General features: G+C 34.5%; 2 protein-coding genes across 2 annotated transcripts; one reads left to right on the top strand and one right to left on the bottom strand.

The window, feature by feature from the left end:
- Window positions 1-7,324: 7,324 nt before the first annotated feature.
- On the bottom strand, window positions 7,325-9,172 carry LOC116033326 (GDSL esterase/lipase At5g41890). The gene is made up of 5 exons (XM_031276079.1): window positions 8,917-9,172; window positions 8,676-8,806; window positions 8,069-8,320; window positions 7,658-7,916; window positions 7,325-7,563 (listed from the first exon to the last, which is right to left on the bottom strand). Exons 1-5 carry the CDS (start codon window positions 9,170-9,172, stop codon window positions 7,325-7,327), a joined length of 1,137 nt encoding a protein of 378 aa, XP_031131939.1.
- Window positions 9,173-16,385: 7,213 nt separating this feature from the next.
- On the top strand, window positions 16,386-19,997 carry LOC116031730 (probable lysophospholipase BODYGUARD 3). The gene is made up of 4 exons (XM_031274019.1): window positions 16,386-17,402; window positions 17,508-17,839; window positions 18,193-18,392; window positions 19,475-19,997. Exons 1-4 carry the CDS (start codon window positions 16,841-16,843, stop codon window positions 19,800-19,802), a joined length of 1,422 nt encoding a protein of 473 aa, XP_031129879.1. The 5' UTR covers window positions 16,386-16,840; the 3' UTR covers window positions 19,803-19,997.
- The last annotated feature ends 2,991 nt before the right edge of the window (window positions 19,998-22,988 follow it).

The following is a 22,988-nucleotide window of genomic DNA, read 5'->3' as shown; positions in this document are numbered from 1 at the left end:
TCTGCTTTGTATAACCTTTGATATGGGCTATGCCACTCAATTACAGGAGATGGAAGCCGGTTAATCAAGAATGTTGCATACAGAACACACTGTCCCAGAACTCTAAAGGGAGATTGGCTTGAAACCGGAGAGCCCTAGCAACGTTAAGGATGTGTTGATGTTTACGTTCAACCACGACATTCTGTTGGGGTTTATTCACACAAGATCGTTGATGGATGATGCCATGTTCTTCAAAGAATTGAACCATATTGAACTCTCCCCCCATTGTCACTTCGTAAGACTTTTATTTTTGTATTAAATTGAGTGTGTACAAAGTTGTGGAAGTTCTTAAGCAGCTGCTGAGTATCAGATTTGTTCTTCATTAAATGAAGCCATGTAAACCTTGAATAATCGTCGACTATAGTGAGAAAGTACCGTTCACCTCCCAAAGACTTGACCATGAAAGGTCCCCAAATATCAATATGCAACAGTTCAAAACAAGCTTTAGTAAAAGAATTGCTCAAAGGGAAAGGAGATCTCTTGTGTTTGGCATAGTGACACACATCACATGCTACATCTTTATTATTATTCAAAGGAATATCAGACAGATTGTGTAAGTGTTGCATTCTATTTACAGGAAAATGTCCCAATCTGTTATGCCAGGTTTCAATGCTGCACTGCATAGCAAAGTGATCATGGTCTGTCATACGGCCTCCAGGTGGATTGTGCAGCAGATATAGTCCTCGTTGTTCCTTAGCAAAACCAATCATCTTCCCATCTTTCTCTCGGAGTGTGCATTGATCAGATTCAAATATCAATTCATAAGGAGAATCCTTGAGCAATTTAGTGACAGAAACTATATTGAATTGAAAGCTTGGAATATGCAGAACGTTTCTCAGCCATAATTCATCATTCAGCTTTATACTTCCCACGTGTTTCACTTCAATGCTACTGCCATTAGGTAGGTTAACAACAGCCCCTCTAACCATACGATAATCATCAAAGAAATNGAATCCATGTAGAGTGTTCCAAAGCTATTGAATTAATCTGATTATTAAAAGAACACTTGCCTTCATTTGGATGGACTTCTTTATGGAAAGTAGGTATAAGGGAGACAGCAGCTGAGGTAGGTTTCTGACTGTGTCCTCCTTGGTTCTGCAAAAGAGAGAGAAGCTGCTGTACCTGATCACTGGATAATTGATGATCATTGGCACTTGTGGATGCTGGTGTAGGTTGTCTTCCCTTCGATTTGAAACCTTGCACCCATCCGGGTGGATAGCCATGCTTTTTGTAGCATTTCTCCACTGTATGGCCATTCATTCCACAATAAGTGCACTTAGCAACTCTGTTTCCAGTATTATTGAAGTTCTTTCGGCTATTGAGGTAATGGACTGCAGCAGCAAGGTCTTCATTAGTGGTCAGATTCACTTGTTGGCTCACATGAGTTGCATTTGCGTGAGCAATTTCCAATCCACTTGGACTTACAATCTGTAGCTGTCTTTCAAATTTCTCCGTCATGACATACACTCTGTGAATGTCAGGCAGTGGATCGAGAACTAATATGTTTGATTTCAATGTGTTGTATTCATCGCTTAATCCTTGGAGAAAGCGGATAATCTGATCTGTCTCTCTTTCATTACTGATCTCATCAATCAAGTCACAGGAACACTTTGGTTGACATTTACAGATAGGTAAAGGCCTCATCTCATTCATTTGTTCCCATAAACCACGGCATTTTGTATAGTATTCATTGACCGAGAGATTACCTTGCTTTAGATCGTAGATCTCTCGCTGAAGAATAGAAATTCTGTGCGGATCGCGCTGCTCGAACCTCTTTCTTAAATCATTCCAGACACGTGTGGCCTCCTCCATGTGCATGATACTTTGAACAATCGAAGGATGCACAGATCTGCAAATCCAGGAGCAGATCATGAGATTGCATCTTCTCCACGCCGGATATTGGCTATGTGACATCTCCGGCTCGGTGATGCTTCCATTCACAATCCCCCACTTGTTTTTGACTTCAAGCGCAACGCGCATCGCAATGCTCCATGTGCCGTAATTACTACTGCCGGCGAGTGGAGGAGACACAAGAATGGCGTTCGAGCTTTCGTTGTTGTTCAGATGTAGTGGATTTTCGACGTCTTCATCGCTGTTATTTCTGTGTGGAACGGCGTTCCTCTGTGGATTGCCGGTGCGGATCGGCGACTGATTCACCAGAGTTGATGATCGTGAATGGTGGCTGGACTCTCCAGTCACAGCAGCGGCGTAGGTAGCCCTTCTCTGCTCTGATACCATATCGTGAGAGCAAAAGAGAAGCTCAGGGAAAGTAAGTCTATAGCATTGGTGGTTGTGGAAGAAAACAGAATGATGGAATGTGAAAAACTTATTCAACAGAATCAAGATACAAGGTATATATGGAGGGTGATAATGGCGGTAAAGGTGGTTGCAACTGCCTATGGTATGGAAAGGACTAGACTACCCCTCCATACATGCTAATATTTTTTTCGTCTTTTTTTTTTTTTTTTTCCCCTTAATTTTTCATTGGGCGCTGAGTAGTTTGTAGCCTTTTGGTCCACACTAGGTAGTAACTTGGATAACATTTTAAACCTTCATTGTCACCTTTTTTTCCTTGTGCATGTGGCATCCTAGTTCCTATTTAGCCCTTTTTAGGCAGGTTAAGTCAATTTTTTCCCCAGACTAGATTATGCTCGACCTATATATGTAACCCGTGGGTAACTCATTTAACTAGTATTAATAAAGTTTGTCTAGATCAGATATATTTTGTAATTTAATTGAAATTTAAAAATTTTGTTCATAAAAAGAATGCTTAAGAAGATTGTCCTGTGAGCCAACCAATGATGTTTAAAGGAAATCATGAGACCCCTTTTTATAGTATTTTTAAGAGACGATAATAGAGAAAAAATGAGTAGAAGCCAAGTCCCAAGAATCATGGACCATGCACCCATCCACTTGTCGTCAAGCTACAAACCAATGCTCATATCCCTCCCCTTTTGTACTCCTGGGGGCGTTAAAGTTGCTCGGCAACCACCAGTTGCTGCCATCCGCCCTTCGCCAAATTGCATCCGTGGCTAAGTGCAAGTAGGGATGTCATTTGGGCTACATTGTTAGACTTATCATTTTTTGGGTCAAGTTTAAAATTCTTGGTGCTAACCTTAAAACTTGGTCAAGCAATTGAGATGATCAGGGGGCTAAACTAAAACTTTTGTCATTTTCAAATTAACATTCTAAACTTCAATTTTAATAAACTAGCACATTTACATTAATAACCATAAAAATTATACATCATCCATTCAATTTAAACCTACATTTCCAAATTTTAACTAAAAATAATTAATATATTTGCACTATAATATAATAATTATAATAAATGTTTTATATTTCGTTCATTTTCATAAAAAAAATATTCACTTTTAATAAATTTATTAATATATTTATTAAAATTTTATTTACAAATTTAATAAAAATATGAACTTACATATAAAATTTATGTATATTTTGCTCTACATAATTTATGAAACAAATAATAGCCTTAAGAGCTCGAGCTATCGGCCTAGCCCGTTTGTACCATTGAATTTATTGAACACCCTTTTTTTTTTTGTTTTATTTTATTTTATTTGTTTTATCGGTCCAAGTCATCAATTTTGAACTAATATTGATATTCCTAGGTGCGAGGACGCTTGCCGACATCCGTCCTGCCCAGGTAGGGGCCGAAAGGTACCCGTACTACCCTCACTTGCCAAATTGCTCCTTGGTCCTTCTTCCCATTATTTGCCAATTAATCCGATAGCCTATTTCATTGAGCCACTTCCAAACCCACAAATCCAATTAACGTTAATTGACCAAAATTTCTAGCCCATATTCTAATCGTAATTATTTAACCACCGTGGACTTAACCACAAATTCTACTGTGGACCACGCATCAAAATGACGTCGTTTTGATTAATGAAAACAAACGGCTGAAACGGCCTCCGTTCCGCGCAACTGCAATTCCATTTCAACACAACTGCAGTTACTTTTCGATATAACTGCAGTTTCATTCAACATTATATACTCAAATATGTGAAATTGTTATTCAATTTTCTTTCAACACAACTACAGTTTCTTTTATAATGCACGGTAATTTCCTTTCAACACAACTACAATATCATTTCGATATAACTACAGTTTCATTAAACAATATACACAAAAAATGTGAAACTGTTATTTAGTATCAGTTCAACACAACTGCAGTTCCTTTTCGATATAACTTCAGTACCCAAAAATGTGAAACTGTTATTCTGTACCAATTCAACACAACTGCAGTTCCTTTTCGATATAACTGCAGTTTCATTCGATAATATAAAAACAAATGTGAGGCAGTATCTTTTGAGATGAACTGTACTATTAGTTAAGGAGCTCCGTTACGACTAACGGCCGCCGTTTCTCCCACTAACTGAAACGGTGTCATTTTGTGACTATGGTCCACAGTATAACAACCCGTCAAATTTAAAAATTCCAGAACTAATTCATTTTGTTGTGAATTCTTTTTAGTACTATTGACTCTGTAACAATGAAATATCTATTGAGACTCGAACCCACAACCTCTCATATGAGAGAGTTAGTTGGTGTCACTAGTCACTGGACCACAATGTCCTTGGTTGTAAATTTATTTGTTCACGGTCATTTCGATTAAAATTAACAACTTATTTCTACGTGGACACTATAAGTTATTGAAACCATTCACCGTTATTTTGTTTGTTTCACGTGCTTGATTGTTATAAGTTATAACTTATAATAACATGCTCTTCATTGTTTTCATCGAATCGCTCAATAACTTTTATCATAGCATCTTTTATGTCGATTTGTTGACCCGGCATTCATCAATGCAACTTCACCCGCCTTGTATCTGATATCCTACATGAATTTAATGATCGTTCGAAAGCAATTTGATTACGTAACTTGAATTTTTAATTGGATTACTTAATCACGTTATTTGTACTGGCAAGATGCTTGATTTAACATTTCAATTACAATATAAGACGAAATACAACGTCTTTTACTTAATGTGGATTTGAAACATGATGTTGACCTACTACACATGTATAAAGAAATATAGTTAACATTTGTTATTAGTTATAATTTTTAACGTAATAATAAACGTTTAATCTAATTGATACTAGCGCATGTCCTAGGTTATATAAAATTTATGAAGTTATGTTATGCACTTGATAGCGTTCTTAATTCTAATATTACTGGAAAATAGAGCTGTCCAAACTGGCCTAACTCATTCAATTTGGGCCCAATTAATTTGTTTTAAAGGCAAATTGGACTATAGCTATTCTTTACTTGGCCAATATTAGACCAACCCATTTAACCGCCTGCGGGTTATACAGTCCGGTATAACATGTTGGCTAATATTTATGTGAAACCGTCTCACGGGTCTCAATACGTGAGACGGATTAGATCTTTAATTAATGAGTCAAATCTTTGATTACATTGCTGGAAATCCCGCTATTTTCGTCCAACTTGAAAAACAAGTGTTATTGGTCAAAAAAATGGGGGTTAACGGGTCAGATCTTTGACCTCATTAATCAAAGATCCAACCTATCTCACGGATTGAGACCCGCGAGACAGTCTCATACAAGTTTTTGCCTAACATGTTTGCCAATTAAATATTTAAATTTTAATGTATTAATAAATAATTTTTTTTGTTAAAATTAAAAATTTTCCTTAAGTTTAAGATTAAGGTACCCTCATTATGACTAATTCTTCAAACAATACTTCTTGTGTGTGTGTATATATATTCATAAATAACATTTACAAACATTATATGCACACACATATATACTTCATATATAATTAAAATAATCATATTATATTTACAAATATTAATTAATGTAATTATGTAATTAATATAGAATATACAAACTAATCCGTATATAGTTATAAACTATATATATATATATATATATATATATATATATATATATATATATATATAACGAACTTTAAAAGCATATAAACAGTACAGTTATAAGGCATGCTTTAACTGAATTTATAAAAAAAAAAAAGAAAAAAAAAAGAAGCAGAAAGCTGAAAAAGAATCATAGAAGATCACCACCTAAGTACTAATAATGATTATATGGCCCGGTCTGGTAAGAATATGTATGACCACAGGGTCTGCAAATTAAGCTGACATCAATAGAAGATGGCCACTTGGTCGTCTGCCGAGATAACACATTCAATATGTCGTCCAAATTTAGTACTTCTTAATTTTCCACATGTTTGAATATCATGCTTAGCATGTTCTTTATAGTTTTCATCCAACCCGTACATGCGTCGAGCATTTTTATGGTAACGTAACATCGTCTTTTATGTCGACGATGCAAGTTCATCCGCCTTGTATTTGATATATATATCCTAATTGAAGCAATTTGATTACGTAACGACTTGGATTTTAATTGGCTACTCAATCACATTATTTGTACGAGTAAGATGTTTGATTTGACGTTTCTGTTGAATGAAAACTTGCAAGGTCAAACACTACATCTTACTACTTGTGTAGATTTAAATTAAAACACATATTGACCTAATACTCATGTATAAAGAAATATCACTAGCTACATCTTCATTATTAATTATAACTTTTAATGTAATATTAAAGGATTAATCTAATCGATATTAGAACAAGACACATATTACATATTGTGCAGTACGTTGATATATAGCTGAGAGATTAAGATTATATTATTGAAGTTTTGTTATACAGTTTATTATATTCTAACACCTCTATCTACCAAACAAACTAAACATTTTCAAATGTTACACATAACGATTTCAACGAAGATAATCAAACTCAAAGACGTATAAGATAAAAATATATAAGTACAACTATTCAAGATGACTTGAGAACCACAAATTGATCATCCACCTTGTTCTTGATATGCACTATGACACATCAATAGTTTCTACCACCATGTTATGCACGGGGAAGTCTGCTATATACGTGTAAGGTGGATTCTTTTGTCAAAGTTTAGAAGATTATTGCCGTGTGGGCACAATTAATGATTTTAAGTGTATTGCCAATTTATGAAGATTATTGTTAGTGGGCACAATTATACATTTTATTTTATTTATTCTAAGTGTATAGTCAATTTATGATTTAATTAGATGTGTTACACACTATCTTCTTATTAATAGACGTGAAAATTTTGTTTGAATAAGTATTAGTCTAAAAATAAGAAAAAAATTTAACACTTTCAATTAATTATTCTTGAATTATAATTGCATCGTAGATGGCAACATACACGCTTCAATACTTCCAATTGATATAGCATATCAACTACAACTTATAATGATGAAGTTGACTAAGATTCATAGGCCAAGCTACTGTTATATCACCGTTCAGTAGTTTCTCAGATAGTATTAGATTTGTAGCCTCTGAAGGGTGATAAGCGTCCCAAAACACATACTTTCCTCGTTCATTGCACATAACAGAGCTCACGTTTTCGTTGTTCCCTAGTCGGCATAGGAATGGAGGAACGTATCCTCCACAACATGGATCATCATTATTCTCAAATCCTACACAAATAAATTACAATCAATCTCGTTCTCTTAAATTTATCAAAAATATAATTCTAATAGTATGTGTAATTGAACAATTACTTGTACTTACCAAAGTAACGATAGTTTAAAATGATATGTCTGAAAGCATCGTATGTATTTGCATAAACGAAGATTGCTTTGGGTCCTATTTCTCTGTTCAAGCGATGAATCTCTGCCTTTAGTTTGGAATTGTATCCCCTAATTAGTGTGTTCACTTCCACAGAACATTTTCCTTTGGGTACAAATTTTATGGCACGAACAAATGGTATGCATCCAAGAGGTCCAATATCCACTATGACAAATTTTCTCCCTCCTAGTCCATGCAATCGCTATAATACAAGAAGAAAAAGGCAATCAATTAATTAATGTTGCTATAGGGGTTAGATAGATATTGGACATGAAATCAGTATTAATTTTTCTTGGTACTTTAGGTAGATTAGTTATCGGTAGCGTATTTAATAACCACGTTAAGCTTGCGTACCTTAAGGTGCGTGGTCAAGTTAGAGATTAGAAAGTCTTGGAATATGGATGGGGAGACGGTGGGATGATCATGCAAGAAGGGAATATGAATTAATGGTTGGATATAATTGAGCACATCATTGGCGCCAATTGTGACGGAGAAGATTGCTTCTTTCAAGAACTTGCTTGTGTTTCTTTCTCCCATCACCTTCACCATGTGTCTTCTACTTTGCTCAAAATTGCTGATTTGCTGCCTCAATGGAACCCTACCAATCTGATCATCATATATTAATAATTTAGTCACACATTTCTTTTTACGTACTCTCCTGAAATAACAATCATATATAACTAAGCAAATATGCATGTGAGGCAACAATAGCCAAGTTAATCAGACAATTGATTTGGTAACCATAAGGTTACAAGTCCACTCTCAGCAGATAGAGCGACCTATAAGGCTTGTCAGCTATCGACAGCACTAACTAGTTTACCTTATTGTGATCTTTTGTCAGTTAGGGTCACGAGTAGTCTTTCATTATTCAATGCAAACCATCGAATAGTGGTCTCAAGTTTTTATTGTTACTCATAAGAATAAACATATATGCATGTTGAATTAATGTGATGATACTAACAAACAAACTGCCTGTTTCATCCAAAATGCCGGAAGCCCCCGAGGCATAATTAAGTCCACTCTGAACAGCATTGGGTTCTGCATTAGGAGCGAAATACGGTGGAGGAAACGGCTTCACTCCAAGTCCTTCACCTACGTAAAAACGAAAACAGGAAAATAAAAAACCTCGTAATAATTCTCGAACTAACATATATTATTTGCATTAATATTCCAAGAAAAGGAAAAGAGTACTATATATGTACCAACGATGTCGGCAATGGTTCGGCCATTGGTGAATCGTCCGGTGGGGCGGCCGTTGGGAGGGAAATCGATGCCGTTGGGAGGGAAGTCTGCTCTGGAGAGGGAAACCAAGTAGTTGTTGTTGCCGGCATCGACCAAGGAGTCACCGAACACGAAGGAAGTGGTGGAAAAACAGGGCAAAATCTGCAGATTTATTATGATAGTCATTAAGGTTGATACTAGGAAGGGGAGAGACAAAGGGGGATTACGGATATCCATTGTTCTACGTACGACCTAGCTAGCTATGTGGGCGTAGTTATATGAATGCATGGTGTACAGTACCAAACAACATAATTTGCATGACATGAAACTCAGAAACTGTCATGCATGTGTAGTACGTATACCAGCTAAGCTACTACAACTTTTGAAAAGGTCTTGAGAGAAACGATCAATCATGCTGCCCTCATCAAAGCTTCAAAGCTCATCATATCATCAAATCAAATATTATGTTTTAATTTCTTTTAGTACGGGCACACATAAGATTAATTTTGTTAGGAATAACCGAATAAGTATTAAGCACATGCAGTAGACCCTCATTCTTTGTTGTAAATCTAGATAGGCTTCGTCGTCCATATGACTAGAAAGAAGCAATCTCGGAAGGAAGGGACATGAAGGAAAGGCTCCAGGAGGGAGGGTTTGGAAGGAAACATTCGGAAGGAAAGAGGATTGGAAGGAGATCAGAATAACCCGAAAATGGATTTGTGGAACCTTAATGGAGGAATAAATTAAAGGGCATTCAAGTCTATCTTCGAAGTTCGTAGGAACTTTAATTTATTTATTGAATCCTTTAAAGGAAGATCATCATCGGAAGAAGTTCATACAAGAAAGAACAAAAAGATCCGTTAGACCAATGCAACTTATCTTACACTTAGGAATCTACATGCAAAAAAATTGGTGATAAGTAAGAGCAGCTCTTTTTTACCTTCGTATGCTTATACACCGATAAGAAAACAATAATTACACTATGGATATTTCAAGCTACACAAGTATAGAGATATGATTGCGGATTGGATTTTTAGGGATTTTGATAGCTTTTCGATGACTAGCTACCACTTGCTGAGTGATAATGGACAAATTCCAAATTTCGAAGTGGGCCCTAGCCCTCCTCATCTACAAATGGAGGACCCCAATCTTAAAAGATGTTGTTGGATCTATGGTTGAAAGTTACTGAGAGAGAAAACGCTTTGTTGGTACATCAAGTTTTCAAAGCTAAAAAGGAATTGAATAAGTTGGATTCTATCAAGTCTAGCACTTAACCTGCAACCATCTTTCTAGTTGGAGAAAGTTGGGAGATCAACCTAGCAAGGCGACTTGGTACATGATTGACCCTTGGCTAGCTTTGATCGGGCAGTGAAGGACAAGGTGACTTTGTAATTGACCCTTGTCTCAAGGACTGTCAATCTGTAGAATCTAAGTCTTTGTGTCACTTTGTATATATGTATTTGTGTACAAAATACTTAGTGAAAACCTTCTTGAATTTAGGGAAAAGATGGGAGGTAAGAAAGTTCTTCCCAACCACAAAAAAAATAATAATAATAATAATAAAATATCTCTCTATCATTCATTTTCATTACTTCTACGGATAACAAACCTCATACTTTACACACACTACCGCGTCAAAATCGCTTAAGTTAGCTACATCGTTTTAATGGCAAGCTTTAAAACTCCCGTTGCAAGAAAGCATATATCCGGCCTAGCTTTGAATTTAAAAATTCAAGCACACTTAGAGCTAATTCAAAAAATGTTTTAAAATTTGTTAAAAAGTCTATTCAATCCACCTTCTAGACTTTTTGCTTGTGAGAGACGAACATAGTTAATATAAAGGGACGTTGATTTCAAGTTATATAATATTAGCATCCTCACTATCTAATATTGCATTTTAAAATTAAGATAATTCTATGATGTAAGGTAATTTCACATCCTTGTGAACCAAACACTTCGTAAGAAAGAAATGATAATATTACATTCTTTGGGAGGAGATAATTTTACATTCTTGATAAGCTAATTGTTATATTATCATCACAATCTCAATTCTCACATTACCTTTTAAACTGTAATTCTATGATATGATGTAGGCTAACTTCAATTTGGAGAACTCGTGTTTTGCGGTTTTGCTTAATTAATAAAAAAAAACATAATGAGGTGAGTATTTGTGGTCCTGGCTTATTTAATTTGTGAAGATTTTAAGTTCCTAACTTAGTTTATTTAAAATTTTCTTATATAATACTCCGTATATTTTATATTTAAATGCATGTCTAATTATACAGTTACAAATTGACTAGGCTTATTAAATAATTTAGTTAAATTAAATGATTGATTGTTAATTTATTAAATACTATGTGTATATATTACCTATATTTATGAGATATAATAACGTATACGGGTACTCATATTGTTCAGGAATAATCTCAAATACGTCATTATGAGTTAAGTATTGTCTCAACGAATCTGAAATATGATAGAGATCTCTAATATTCCTTTTGCTGTAATAAGTTTATATATGTTCCTATTAATTAAATTTTTAATCAGTTACTGCTATTGATGTTGGTTTTAATTATTATGGGAATTTATTGATGAGCACCGATAATGAAGTTATTGGATGGCAGCTTATGGATGATTGTGAAATGGAGATTGACTAGAGTGCAGACAAAACCAACATACATTGGGCCATAGATGTTATATGTATGAGCTATCAGTGAGAGGTTTATCATCACCTAATCAAGGAGGTTCTTTAATGTTACTTATATATTACTAAATTGGGTGATTGCGAGTGATCTCAACATGTATCATAACTCTTTGATTTATTTGTATAGATTATTATATTGATGGATAAATTAAATTTACAAAGGTTGAATTATTATGTAGTGGCGGTCAAAAAACTTAATCGAGAAAAAAAGTGACTAAAGAATTGTTAAGAAATCTAGCTAATTGAATGATATATCGGTTCAGAAATTAAAGCAATCATGTGTGAGAGATGTTTGAAATGTATTAATTCTTATAAAGGAGGAGTTAGACATGATTTGGTCTAACTCGATATATGTCAAAATTTAATACGTTTTTTTATTTAACATGTCTTTGTATTTCAAGAATAATATTATACATACTCTCATCATTTTACTCATTGCTTATGTGAGATATTCTAACTAATCTCAACCAAAAAAAAGTCACAATTTTTATTTATTTATTTTTTATTTTTATTCGTTAATGAAATCAAAATATGTCAAAATTAAACACTTTTTATCAAAAAAGTTTAAATTATTTATTACAAAATGTAATCTTACCTTTACGGCAATACCCGGCCTATTGGATTTTGCCTTCTAAGCTCTTGCGCAACAAGATACATGACCCCCCAAAAAAAACAAAAAAATTTCATTTGTATAATTACATTATCTATTAAGGGCGGCTGCCTATTCAGGTTTACGTTACGTTCCTTTATAATCATCCATGTTATGACATGTGCATTTGGATATCTGTCTCTTCATTTCATTTTCTTTTATTTTCCATCAATTAATGTGCATAGCACTTACTTCATTACTCTTCCTTTCCTCAAATATGTCTACTGAATTAGTGAGCTAAGTCTGCGCGGACTACTTCATTACTCTCTAGTCTTTAATATGAATCGCAATAGATCATAATTTGTCATAAAGATTAATTTCAGGGAATGATCCCGTGATTATTAATTTTTTTTTAAAAAAATTATATTCTCAATTTTTAATTCAACTATAATTGGACCGTAACTATAAATATTATTCTAATTTTTTATGATCAAAATTTGTTTAGAGGCATCAATTAATCAAATATGGAATAAAAATGAAAACTTATTAAGCATTTCATGTCTTTGAATATGCATAATGAAAAGTTCAAGACTAAATTAAATGAGTAAACACATAGCAAGATTATAGTTATCGGCGAGAGGAGAAATGGTGCGGCTGGCTAGCTGTGCTCATCGACCTGCGACTCAACGAGGGGAGGGAAATAATGTGGCTGCGTGAGAGAGACAATAATTGGTCAGAGGTTATTGATCGGCAACAACGTAACAACTGTTGTCGGAGACAGCTAGAGTTGGATCATCTCTCTATTTGAGAGATAAGGGAGGTGGCCACCTAGCCGATGAGATATTGAGAATTTGGAAAGTTAGGGTTTTTCCTTTTTTCCGCTTATTCTTTATTCTATTTCGAATAATCAAATGTCAAGCTCACAAGTTACACAAGATAGGCCTAGCTAGAAACCTTCCCGTTTTGCACGTTTAAAAAATAGAGCTCATCCCACCCTTTTCTCGAGGCGAGCAATTTGATTACCTTTTTTTTAACTTTTGATGACTTTGAATAATGTTAAGCAAGTATTTATACAGTGTTTAATTATTATTAGGCTATTGTAATCTTATCCACAAGAAAGACTTGCATTTGATGGAGATAGTAAATTACCTTAGAAGAAAGGCACAGAGTGCTGAATTTTTACTTTTGTCATCATAATTAACGCTTTCGAAGTGGATTTCTTAGTTAATAAAAAACTAAAGTTTGAACAAAATCAGTAATCAAGTGACCAATTAGCATTGAATAGAAAATTAATGTTAGTCGAAGGGCTATTTTTGAAATTAAGTTTTTCTATAAGATGACCACCTAAGTACTCTGATTTAAGAATGATGATATGGGTTTAGCCCAAAATGCGTGGCTAAAGTAGATGGAGCATTATTTTATATCTAAATAATAATAAATTCAATTCTTACTAACATTTTAGCTTGGTTTAGCCCATCATACTTATTTTTTTTTTTTAATGTAATTTGGTTTACAAATTATTACTAGCAATTGAAATTTAATCACCATAGATCGATTCAATACTTTCACGTTGTAGTATAGTCAAATCTGCAGGTTAGCCTTACAAATGTATATTATTTAGCATACCCTACCGAGTGATGTATACTAGTGATGACATTGTAACCAGAAACAACTATATATTGGATCACACCTATCATCTAGACTATACTAGAAACATTTTGAGATCGAGGAATCATTATTATTCATATCATATACCTCTTAATTAACATAATTATTCTTAAAAATACATTTGTATTTATAATTTAAAAAAAAAATACTTAGGGTCCTGTTTGGTAAATAATTAGTCTATCAGCCAATTTTAGTCTATTTGACCATTATTAGTTATTTGACTTGGTTAAAAAATCAATATAAATGTTTGGTTAATAAGCTTTTTGTAACTCCAAAATACTAAATTTCAAAATGCTATTCAAAACAACCTTTTCGATCAATTAGTCTTTTGAGAAAAGAAATTATACCAAACAACTAATTTACCAAACACTTTTCTACAATCAGCTAATAGTATCAATTAATTATACATTCTAACCCAATCAGCTAACAGCCATTTACCAAACAGGGCATAATATATTCCATCAGTGTCATATACTCAGATCATATATAACAATATCATAAGCAAATTTTGTATTTGATAAAATTATACTCTCTTATCAAATATATAACACTATTACGTATAAAGAATCATGAAAAATTCTATATATATTTATATACATAAAGCATTGTTGTACAAATTTATTATTTAATATTTAAAAAAAAAAATTCCCTCTAATTCAAAATTGTAAGTCTGCAGAATGAACAGAGATAGAGGTATAGAGAAGATACAAATGGCAAAACTTGTAAGGAGGAAATTAATTCGAAAGGTATTTGTGAGGATACTTAGGTGGTCTGCTCTGATGAGAATCATGTGGCTTAAATTATCAACATTAAATTCATGAGGTTGAAGTGGCTATAGCTCCTCCATTTGATATTTTGTGCACAAATTAATTATATTAATTATGGTTTGGTTGCACCCCTTTCCTTTAATTTGAGCAATGATATATAATAGATTGAGGTGTAACTTACATAGAATAAAATATTTTTAGGAAAAAAAAAAAGTCTTTTTTTTTTTCAGGATTTTGGAGGGCCTAGCAGAACAGCACATTTCCCATTTGGTAATAAATAATCATCAAAATTCTATAGTATATTATTGTCCATAACATTAGGTGAAGTCTTGATTTTTATTCCTCTACAAAGTATTGTGTGTATAAATGATAAGCTAATTTAAGTCTACTTGCACCCAATTTTGTACCATAGAGTGATTTTATTTGCATTAAATTTTATATCTTCTGATATGATTTTAATTTATAAATGTATTATTCTTGAAGATCCACCATATGTCATATGTCCGCGTCTGATGGCTTATGTTATTGCAATGACTCTATCCTATTTTAGCCTTTTAGGTTTTTTTTTTTTTTTTTTTTTTTTTCGTTTAGTGTTTTTCAAATATTTAAACAAAAAAAATAACAATAATAATTCATGTCAATGCATGAAACATATAAAATTTAGTGCAAACTTTTATTATTATTATTATTATTATTTTTTATTTTTTTTTTACATCCATGTCTGTGGGACTGTGGACATTATTGTGGTTTGAGGAAATATCACTTTTTAGATTGTAGAATATTCCTTGCACCAAAAGTTTCTTCTTCTTTTTTTTTTTAAGAAAATAGTTAATTTGGATATGAAATGCCACTGAAGTTGTTTACTAGGTAATAAAGCAAGGAAAATGAAATTATACTTTATATATATATAGCGACACGTTAACTACCTAAACAAGAGTAAAGGTGCTTATTTTTCTAGAAGGTCACCATTGTAAGTTGTATTAGTACTAAGCTAGGACATAGTATTTATTAAGAATGTCTGTGCAAGTTAGCCTGTTAAATTGACAAATCACAAATGTAATTATATATCCCATCAAACTGTTATATTAATTAAATGACACTTTTTTTTTCTAACCATATATTTTCTCAGCCAGTCGATTGGCAATCATACACTAAAAGTAATTATGTTTGTGTCAAGTAGGACCTCAACGTTGACAGATATATTAAATGTCACTTTTTTTTTCAATAAAAATATGATTATTTGTATTTATTGCCCGATTTAATTATTTTAGAAAGGAAAAAAGTGCTAAATAATTTTTTTAAGTTGATCAAATTAAATATTGCACTAAGCCCTATAATTTAAAAAAAAAAAAAGTAACAAAGCTCAATTTAGACCTTTTAAACCAACTAAGATGTACAATTGAGTTATAATCTTATCTATTAAGTAGGTTATTGTTAATATAGCATCGATTAGCACTACTCTAAAACAACAAAATATCAATAAATTTAGCAAAAGATTAAATTGAATTTTAGAGCAAAAGTTGGTTGATCTTAGTCCACCTAAAGATGGGTGGACCAACACTGTATTTTAAATGTACAAATTGATAACAATATATAGTCCATAAGTCACTCAAGCACTGCACCGACTAGACTAAGCCTTCCCTCACAAAGAAAAAAAACAAACATCATAATTTATACGGTGCATTATTATTTGAGCACGATTCCATATTTACCTGACAGGTTCAACGACCACCAAACTGTATTTTTTTTTTCTTCTTTGTAATTTTCCTTTGTCCCGCAAAATCGCAAATAGCTTTTAATGCTCCAAGAAATCTTATTCATTTACATGTTACCTTATTATGTTATGTGTCCACAGATCCATTCATCTGTGATCTGTCACCCATTCTCTCCTCCTCTCTTCCAAATTGTCAGAATCAAACATTTGTAACACGCGAAAAGGTTACAAAGTCTTAATAGCAAAAGTCAAGATTCCAAGAATCCAAGCTCCATATCGCCATTAATGGACGCCCTCCCTTTTTCTCCATGACCCATTTCCACAAACCCTTTTAAAGTCCCACACCCACTGCGCGTTTTCCCTAGTTTCTTTACCACTCTCCCTGGTTTTGCATGTTTAGAGAAGAACAGAACAACAAACAAACGTACGAGACGAGATAACAACGTACGAGGTTTCGGGAAAAATGGAGATTTCGGGACGGGGTAGAACGGTTTTGATAATGACAGGGAGAGTGGTTAACGATGTGCTTAGCTTCATCGTTTTCTCGTTTCTTGACATTCTGGATATTGTTCTGTGTTACGTTTATAAGTGTGCGGATTTCTTGGTGGAGGCGCAGTGGAAGGCGTGTTATTGCTCGCCGGTGAAAGAGGCGATGACGAGTAGTGACGCAATCTTGGTCTCCGAGCCCGGAGAATCCAAGGTTGTTCGTCTCACGTCGTCCAGTCAGCTCCGGCTAGACGAAATCTCCGACACGTTGTACACGCGGCCGTCGATCGTGGCGGAGGTGTCAAAGGGGACGGAGATCAAGAAGCTAATAAGAGTGGATAAGGCAACCGCCGGCGCCGGCGCCGGCCGTTCGGCGTTCACGGTTAACTCCGCCATTGTTGAAATGCTGCAAGAGAGAAACGGCGGGCACAGATCCGACCAGACTATTCCCAGGTGGTCGGATTGTGACTGCGAGACGTGTCATTCTTGGGCGTCTTCTTGCAAAGACACGTTATACGTTCATGTTGAGGGTGCAAAAGGTGTAACAAATTTAATTCAATTTCCAATTTCTTGTGTTTAAGGTAATGACTAATGAACATTAAATGTGGATTGTTTTTTTTTTTTGTTACCTTCTTTTTTTTCAGGTAATGCGGTGCAAGAAAACGTGGTGTTTATTCATGGATTCATTTCGTCTTCGGCGTTTTGGACGGAGACGCTATTCCCAAACTTTTCCAAGTTGACGAAATCCAAGTACAGATTATTTGCAGTGGATCTTCTGGGATTCGGAAAAAGCCCGAAGCCAAACGACTCACTTTACACACTCAGAGAACATCTGGACATGATAGAGAGATCAGTTCTGCAGCCAAACAAGGTGAAATCTTTCCACATCGTGGCTCACTCTTTAGGCTGCATTTTAGCCCTCGCACTCGCCGTTAAACATCCCGGCTCAGTCAAATCCCTCACTTTACTAGCACCCGTAAGTTACAAAATCAATAATTTATTAATTTATTTCATTAATATTATTCTCCTGTCCCAAGGACCCTACACGCTGGTCCAACAGCATAGTGGTGAATCAGGACCTGAAAAGACTAGTATTTAGTATCAATTTTTTTCATTAATATTAGTTGTTCACAGAAAGTAAAATTTCCTAACTCCTCAGGGTCCCACCTGATACTGGAGGGTCCATTAGGTGGAAAAATTAGTGTCTGATAATAGGGATAAACCTGATTATGTGTCATTGCCTATAATTTACCATCGGGAAACCAACAAGTTAATTAATATTAGTGGTGGACTAGTGTGAAAGTGACATGGTGAAAGCGATGATTGCAGCCGTATTTTCCGGTGCCGAAGGGGGAGCAGGCGTCGCAGTACATGATGAGGAGGGTGGCGCCGCGGCGGGTGTGGCCGCCGATAGCGCTGGGGGGATCGATAGCGTGTTGGTACGAGCACGTAAGCCGAACGGTGTGCCTTCTCATCTGCAAGAACCACCGTGTGTGGGATTTTCTTACCAAACTCATAACCAGAAACAGGTGAGGAAGTGATCTGTCTGATATCTACTTAATTTAATTCCTTTTTTTCTCCCCTAACCCTATACTATACTGTCATCATCTCTTCATTTATGGTACAACAAAATACGAGGCGTGTCAATGCACCCCCGCCAACTTTGAAAGCGCCCCAATCCCATTGACCACTGTCGTCTTCACCTCCTTTTTCTTAATTTTTTTAATGAGAGTGTACACTACATAAACTCCGCCTTATAAGCTAATTGATAATCACTACTCAAAGATACTGCATAAATCCTACCTTATCACTTAATTAGCAATCACTATTCAGGATGTGTGCACTATGTAAACCTTTTTTATGACCTAATTGGCCCTACCTAAATGCATGTACACATTGTGTAAACCCTACCTTATGATCTAATTGGCCCCAATTCTATTGATCACTGTCGTCTTCACCCCCTTTTTCTTAATTTTTTTTAAAATTAGTACATGAGAGTGTGCACTGCTTAAATTCTGCCTAATAATCTAATTGATAATCATTACATGAAGATACTACATAAACACTGTCTATTCAGCTAACTAGCAATCACTACTGAGGGAGCGCACTATTTCTTTTTTTGGTAAATTCACTTGGTCTTCTTCCGTCCATTTAACGGTCCGGTTCCACCCGCTTTCACTCCGGGAGGCATAGGAGGTGACCCAGGGGAATCATCACTTTTAAGAATTGAACCCACAAAGAGAGTTCGCTTGCCACTTGAGCTACCCCATTGGGTTTGAGAGTGTGCACTATGTAAATCTTCCTTATAACCTAACTGGTCGTATCTAAATGTATACATTGCGTAAACCCTACGTTATGACCTAACAGGTAATCACTATTCACTATTGAATATGTGTATTATGTAAACCATGTCTTATGACCTAATAGGTTGTCGTTACATGGGAATGTTCAATATTTAAACTCTGTCTTATAACCTAACTAGTTAATAGGCTGTCAGTACCTAAGAGTGTTTACTGTACTACATGAATCCCGCCTTATGATCTAAAAAGTACGGCTTTTCCTCATTATTATTAGACTGATAAAGTTAAAATAAAATGTGATGGATGAACAGAATAAGAACGTATTTGGTGGATGGGTTTTGCTGCCATACGCACCATGCAGCATGGCATACACTGCACAACATCATATGTGGGACTGCAGCGAAGATGGAGGCGTATTTAGAGGTGGTGAGCAACCGGCTAACGTGCGGCGTGGCGGTGTTCCACGGCAGAGACGATGAACTCATCCCGGTGGAGTGCAGCTTCAACGTACAGTCAAGAATCCCACGCGCCCGAGTTAAGGTTTTCGAGAACAAGGACCACATCACTCTTGTTGTCGGAAGGCAGAAGGCTTTTGCCAGAGAGCTTGAGGAAATTTGGAAGAAAAATACCACGTCTTAATATATTTTTTTAAAGAAAAAAGAAAAAAGAAGAACCATATATAAAACTATTACTATTAATTAAGGTATGTATCGCCGTCGGTATAATTATAATGTCGGTCCAATGTTAAGGAAAATGGATCGAGACATAATGATGTATGCATGTGTTTATAATTAAGGAATGAAAGTTTGAATACAATTGCAAGTTTTGTTATCATCCATAATTTCCTCATCAGCTAGACTAGAACAAATAAATATATGTGAACAAAGTTGTAATGGAGTATGTGTGGGTTCTTGTGACAAACGTGGAATTGCTCACTCTAGGGGCTCCCACATCCTGACTCGGCAATTTGTGAAGTAGTAAATTATGGTAATTCAACTAATCAATAAAGGATTTTGCTCATTGCGTACAAGGAGTCTCCTCACTTGGCTTTGAGAGGTTGCTCTCATATATATTGTTGTTGGTGAGACTAGATCATTAGTCTCTTGTAACAAATTTTACATCTATATGTAAATAAAGTTGTAATGGAGTACGTGTGGGGTTCTTCCATATACTATAAGAGGTTTTAATGAAAAGTCTCAATTAAAACATTAGCTTTTTAATCCAACGGGGTAGCTCAAGTGGCAAGTGAGCTCTCTTTGTGGGGAGGAATTTCGGGAGAACCTGGGTTCAATCCCACAAGTGACGATTCCCCTTGGGCCATTACTCTTGTAACAATTATACATTTTCATTTTGATGTGGTAAATATGCTGAAGTATTGTGTTCGATGTGCCGTGCACCAAGTGCTGGTGTATAGTCTACTTATAAGTGTTCTGTGGTGTACCATTAATGGCAAAAAATGTAGTGGCATTTTGATAAATTAATTTATCCACCACTAAGTTTATTTCTATAGTTCATTAAGTAATGGTATGTGGTGCACATAGTAGTGATCTATGGTGCACCACAAAGTTCTAGTCTACGAAAGTGCAGCTTTGTGATGCACATATCTAAGTGCAACATCAAACATAACTAAATGTACTAACCAATACAAGAAATACCTAAGACCAGGTTATGAGTGGTCGATCTGTGGTGCACTTATGAGTGGGCTGTGATGCACTCATGAGTGTTTTGGTGGTGCACTTAGGAGTTGATGCACCGGAAGTATATGTAAATGCACAAGGTCGCACAACAGCACGAGAAGAGTTGGCCGCACCTAAAACAGATATATATATATATATATATATATATATATATATATATATATATATATATATATATATATATATATTATTTATTTATTTATTGTGTGCGCGTGCACAAACCAAATATCAATTTAAACTTTTAGTTAAGATGAAACACATATTTTAACACCAAATATCAATTTAAACTTTTAGTTAAGATCAAACACATATTTTAACTTAATTGGTATGTATCTTGTAAGGTTTTAAGCCAACGGGTGCTATGAGCCTTTGATTAAACACTTATTCTCGAACCCAAAATCAACTAACAAGAAGATAATAAGCGGTAAATCTAGAATGGACATGGGACTTTTATTATGAAAACCCAAAAGGTAAAATAATGAACAATTTTTTAGCAATGTCAAGCCAAATTAAATAGGGTTCCACTATGTTGATGATAGTTACATTTACATGATTGGGGTCTTGAAGCAATTAATGGTTGCTTTCTTTGGTGAAGAAGATGGAGGGAAAGAGAAGGAAACGCTTAACTATTAAAAATTAAAATTAGTTATCAAAAATGTATACATTAATGGCTTCAGATCAGGAGCCCAATTAAGCATCTGTGAAAGCTATAAATTAAATGGAATATGAAGTTTAGACAGTGCGGTCCGACAATGAAAGTATGAAGCCTGTCAAATGTCAATTCCATTATATTAAGCCAACAACATTATTGGAACCAATTAATACGCATTCTAGTGGAAGAATTGATTGATAATAACCCAATGAATTGAAACATCAAGGTTTATTATCCACTAGATACGTTGCATGGAATTAAACATGAAGAGATTTTTTGTGTGTATGAAGTTTAACTTCCATCTTAATCTGCACAATGATTTATTAGCCACCGATTATAGCTTTAGTAGTGACATGAAACGCCGAGGCGTTTGGTGTATTGGTAGGGCACTAAATCTCCATATTTATGTCCTCAAATCTCTCTTGCCTTAAACTAAGTTCATCCTGATATATAATTATATATATATAATGCTTAAAAGAAAATTGTGACCATAGATCTCCAACGTAACTGGCCTCTCAATTGGTGTAAATTTTTATTTTTTTTTGAATTCTACTGACTCAATTGGTGTAAATTAAAACTCAGTAATCCTAACATTATCTACTGGAATGAAACGCAAATCAATCAATTTAGTAACACGCCTCGCAAATTTCATCATCAAATCCGTGACTGGAAGAAATTTAGTGACGGATTTATTTTACTTAGTGACGATAAAAAATTTTGTCACTAAATTCTAGCGAGGAGGATTTTTGTGACGGACTGATTTTGTCGCTAAACTCTTTTAGCGACGGATTTTGTCTGTCGCTATTTTCACTTTTTTTGGTAGTGTATTAGATGTTACTATGGAGCTAATAATCACACATTGGGAGGACTTTGCTTCATGGAATGAAGATGTTTGCCAACGAAAATATATGACACTTATAATAATTATGTCATCCTCACCTTCATAAGGCAACAGTTTGATTAACTGGGGTCAAGACTTAATCCGAGTGGTAGTAACCTAAGACTTGGGTGTCTGATTTATCCCAGTGCAACCGATCAATCCCATCTGCATCTACTTCAGTTCAAGCTAGAGGTAGCCATCATTCATATCAAGTGATGTTTGTCGATAATAATAACTCCAACATATGAATACCTACAATGGCATAATTTAGTTTACATTAATTTTTTTTTTTTTTGGAAATAATTTCGATTTCTAATATCAATTTATATATTGAGTATGAGCAATTGGATTTTTTTGTGTAAATTTTATAAATAGATACAGTTACAATTCACTATTCTAATTATTCTTTAAAATAAAAAAAAAATACTTTTTATCCCTCATAATCTTTCACATCCTAATTTTACATAGTTTTTTTTTTTAGTACTAATTTTACATAGTTTATAATCATTGGATGCTATGAATTGGCTAACCTCACCAAATTTTAAAAAAAGGTTAATATCCAATCAAATAGTGCAATGTTAGGAGGTGAAATTAGT

Source organism: Ipomoea triloba, chromosome 10 (assembly GCF_003576645.1).
Source record: "Ipomoea triloba cultivar NCNSP0323 chromosome 10, ASM357664v1".
Lineage (NCBI taxonomy): Eukaryota > Viridiplantae > Streptophyta > Magnoliopsida > Solanales > Convolvulaceae > Ipomoea > Ipomoea triloba.
Note: the sequence above shows the minus strand (reverse complement) of the source record. Positions and strands in the feature narration are given on the sequence as shown.

Excerpts from the sequence above, each read along its gene's own strand:
- LOC116033326 (XM_031276079.1), bottom strand. The coding sequence starts at position 9,172 with ATGGATATCCGTAATCCCCCTTTGTCTCTCCCCTTCCTAGTATCAACC. Across the intron at positions 8,807-8,916 it reads AACCATTGCCGACATCGTTG|GTGAAGGACTTGGAGTGAAG; the intron begins GTACATATATAG and ends GTTTTTACGTAG. Across the intron at positions 7,564-7,657 it reads TTTAAACTATCGTTACTTTG|GATTTGAGAATAATGATGAT; the intron begins GTAAGTACAAGT and ends TTATTTGTGTAG.
- LOC116031730 (XM_031274019.1), top strand. The coding sequence starts at position 16,841 with ATGGAGATTTCGGGACGGGGTAGAACGGTTTTGATAATGACAGGGAGA. Across the intron at positions 17,403-17,507 it reads TCATGTTGAGGGTGCAAAAG|GTAATGCGGTGCAAGAAAAC; the intron begins GTGTAACAAATT and ends CTTTTTTTTCAG. Across the intron at positions 17,840-18,192 it reads CCCTCACTTTACTAGCACCC|CCGTATTTTCCGGTGCCGAA; the intron begins GTAAGTTACAAA and ends CGATGATTGCAG.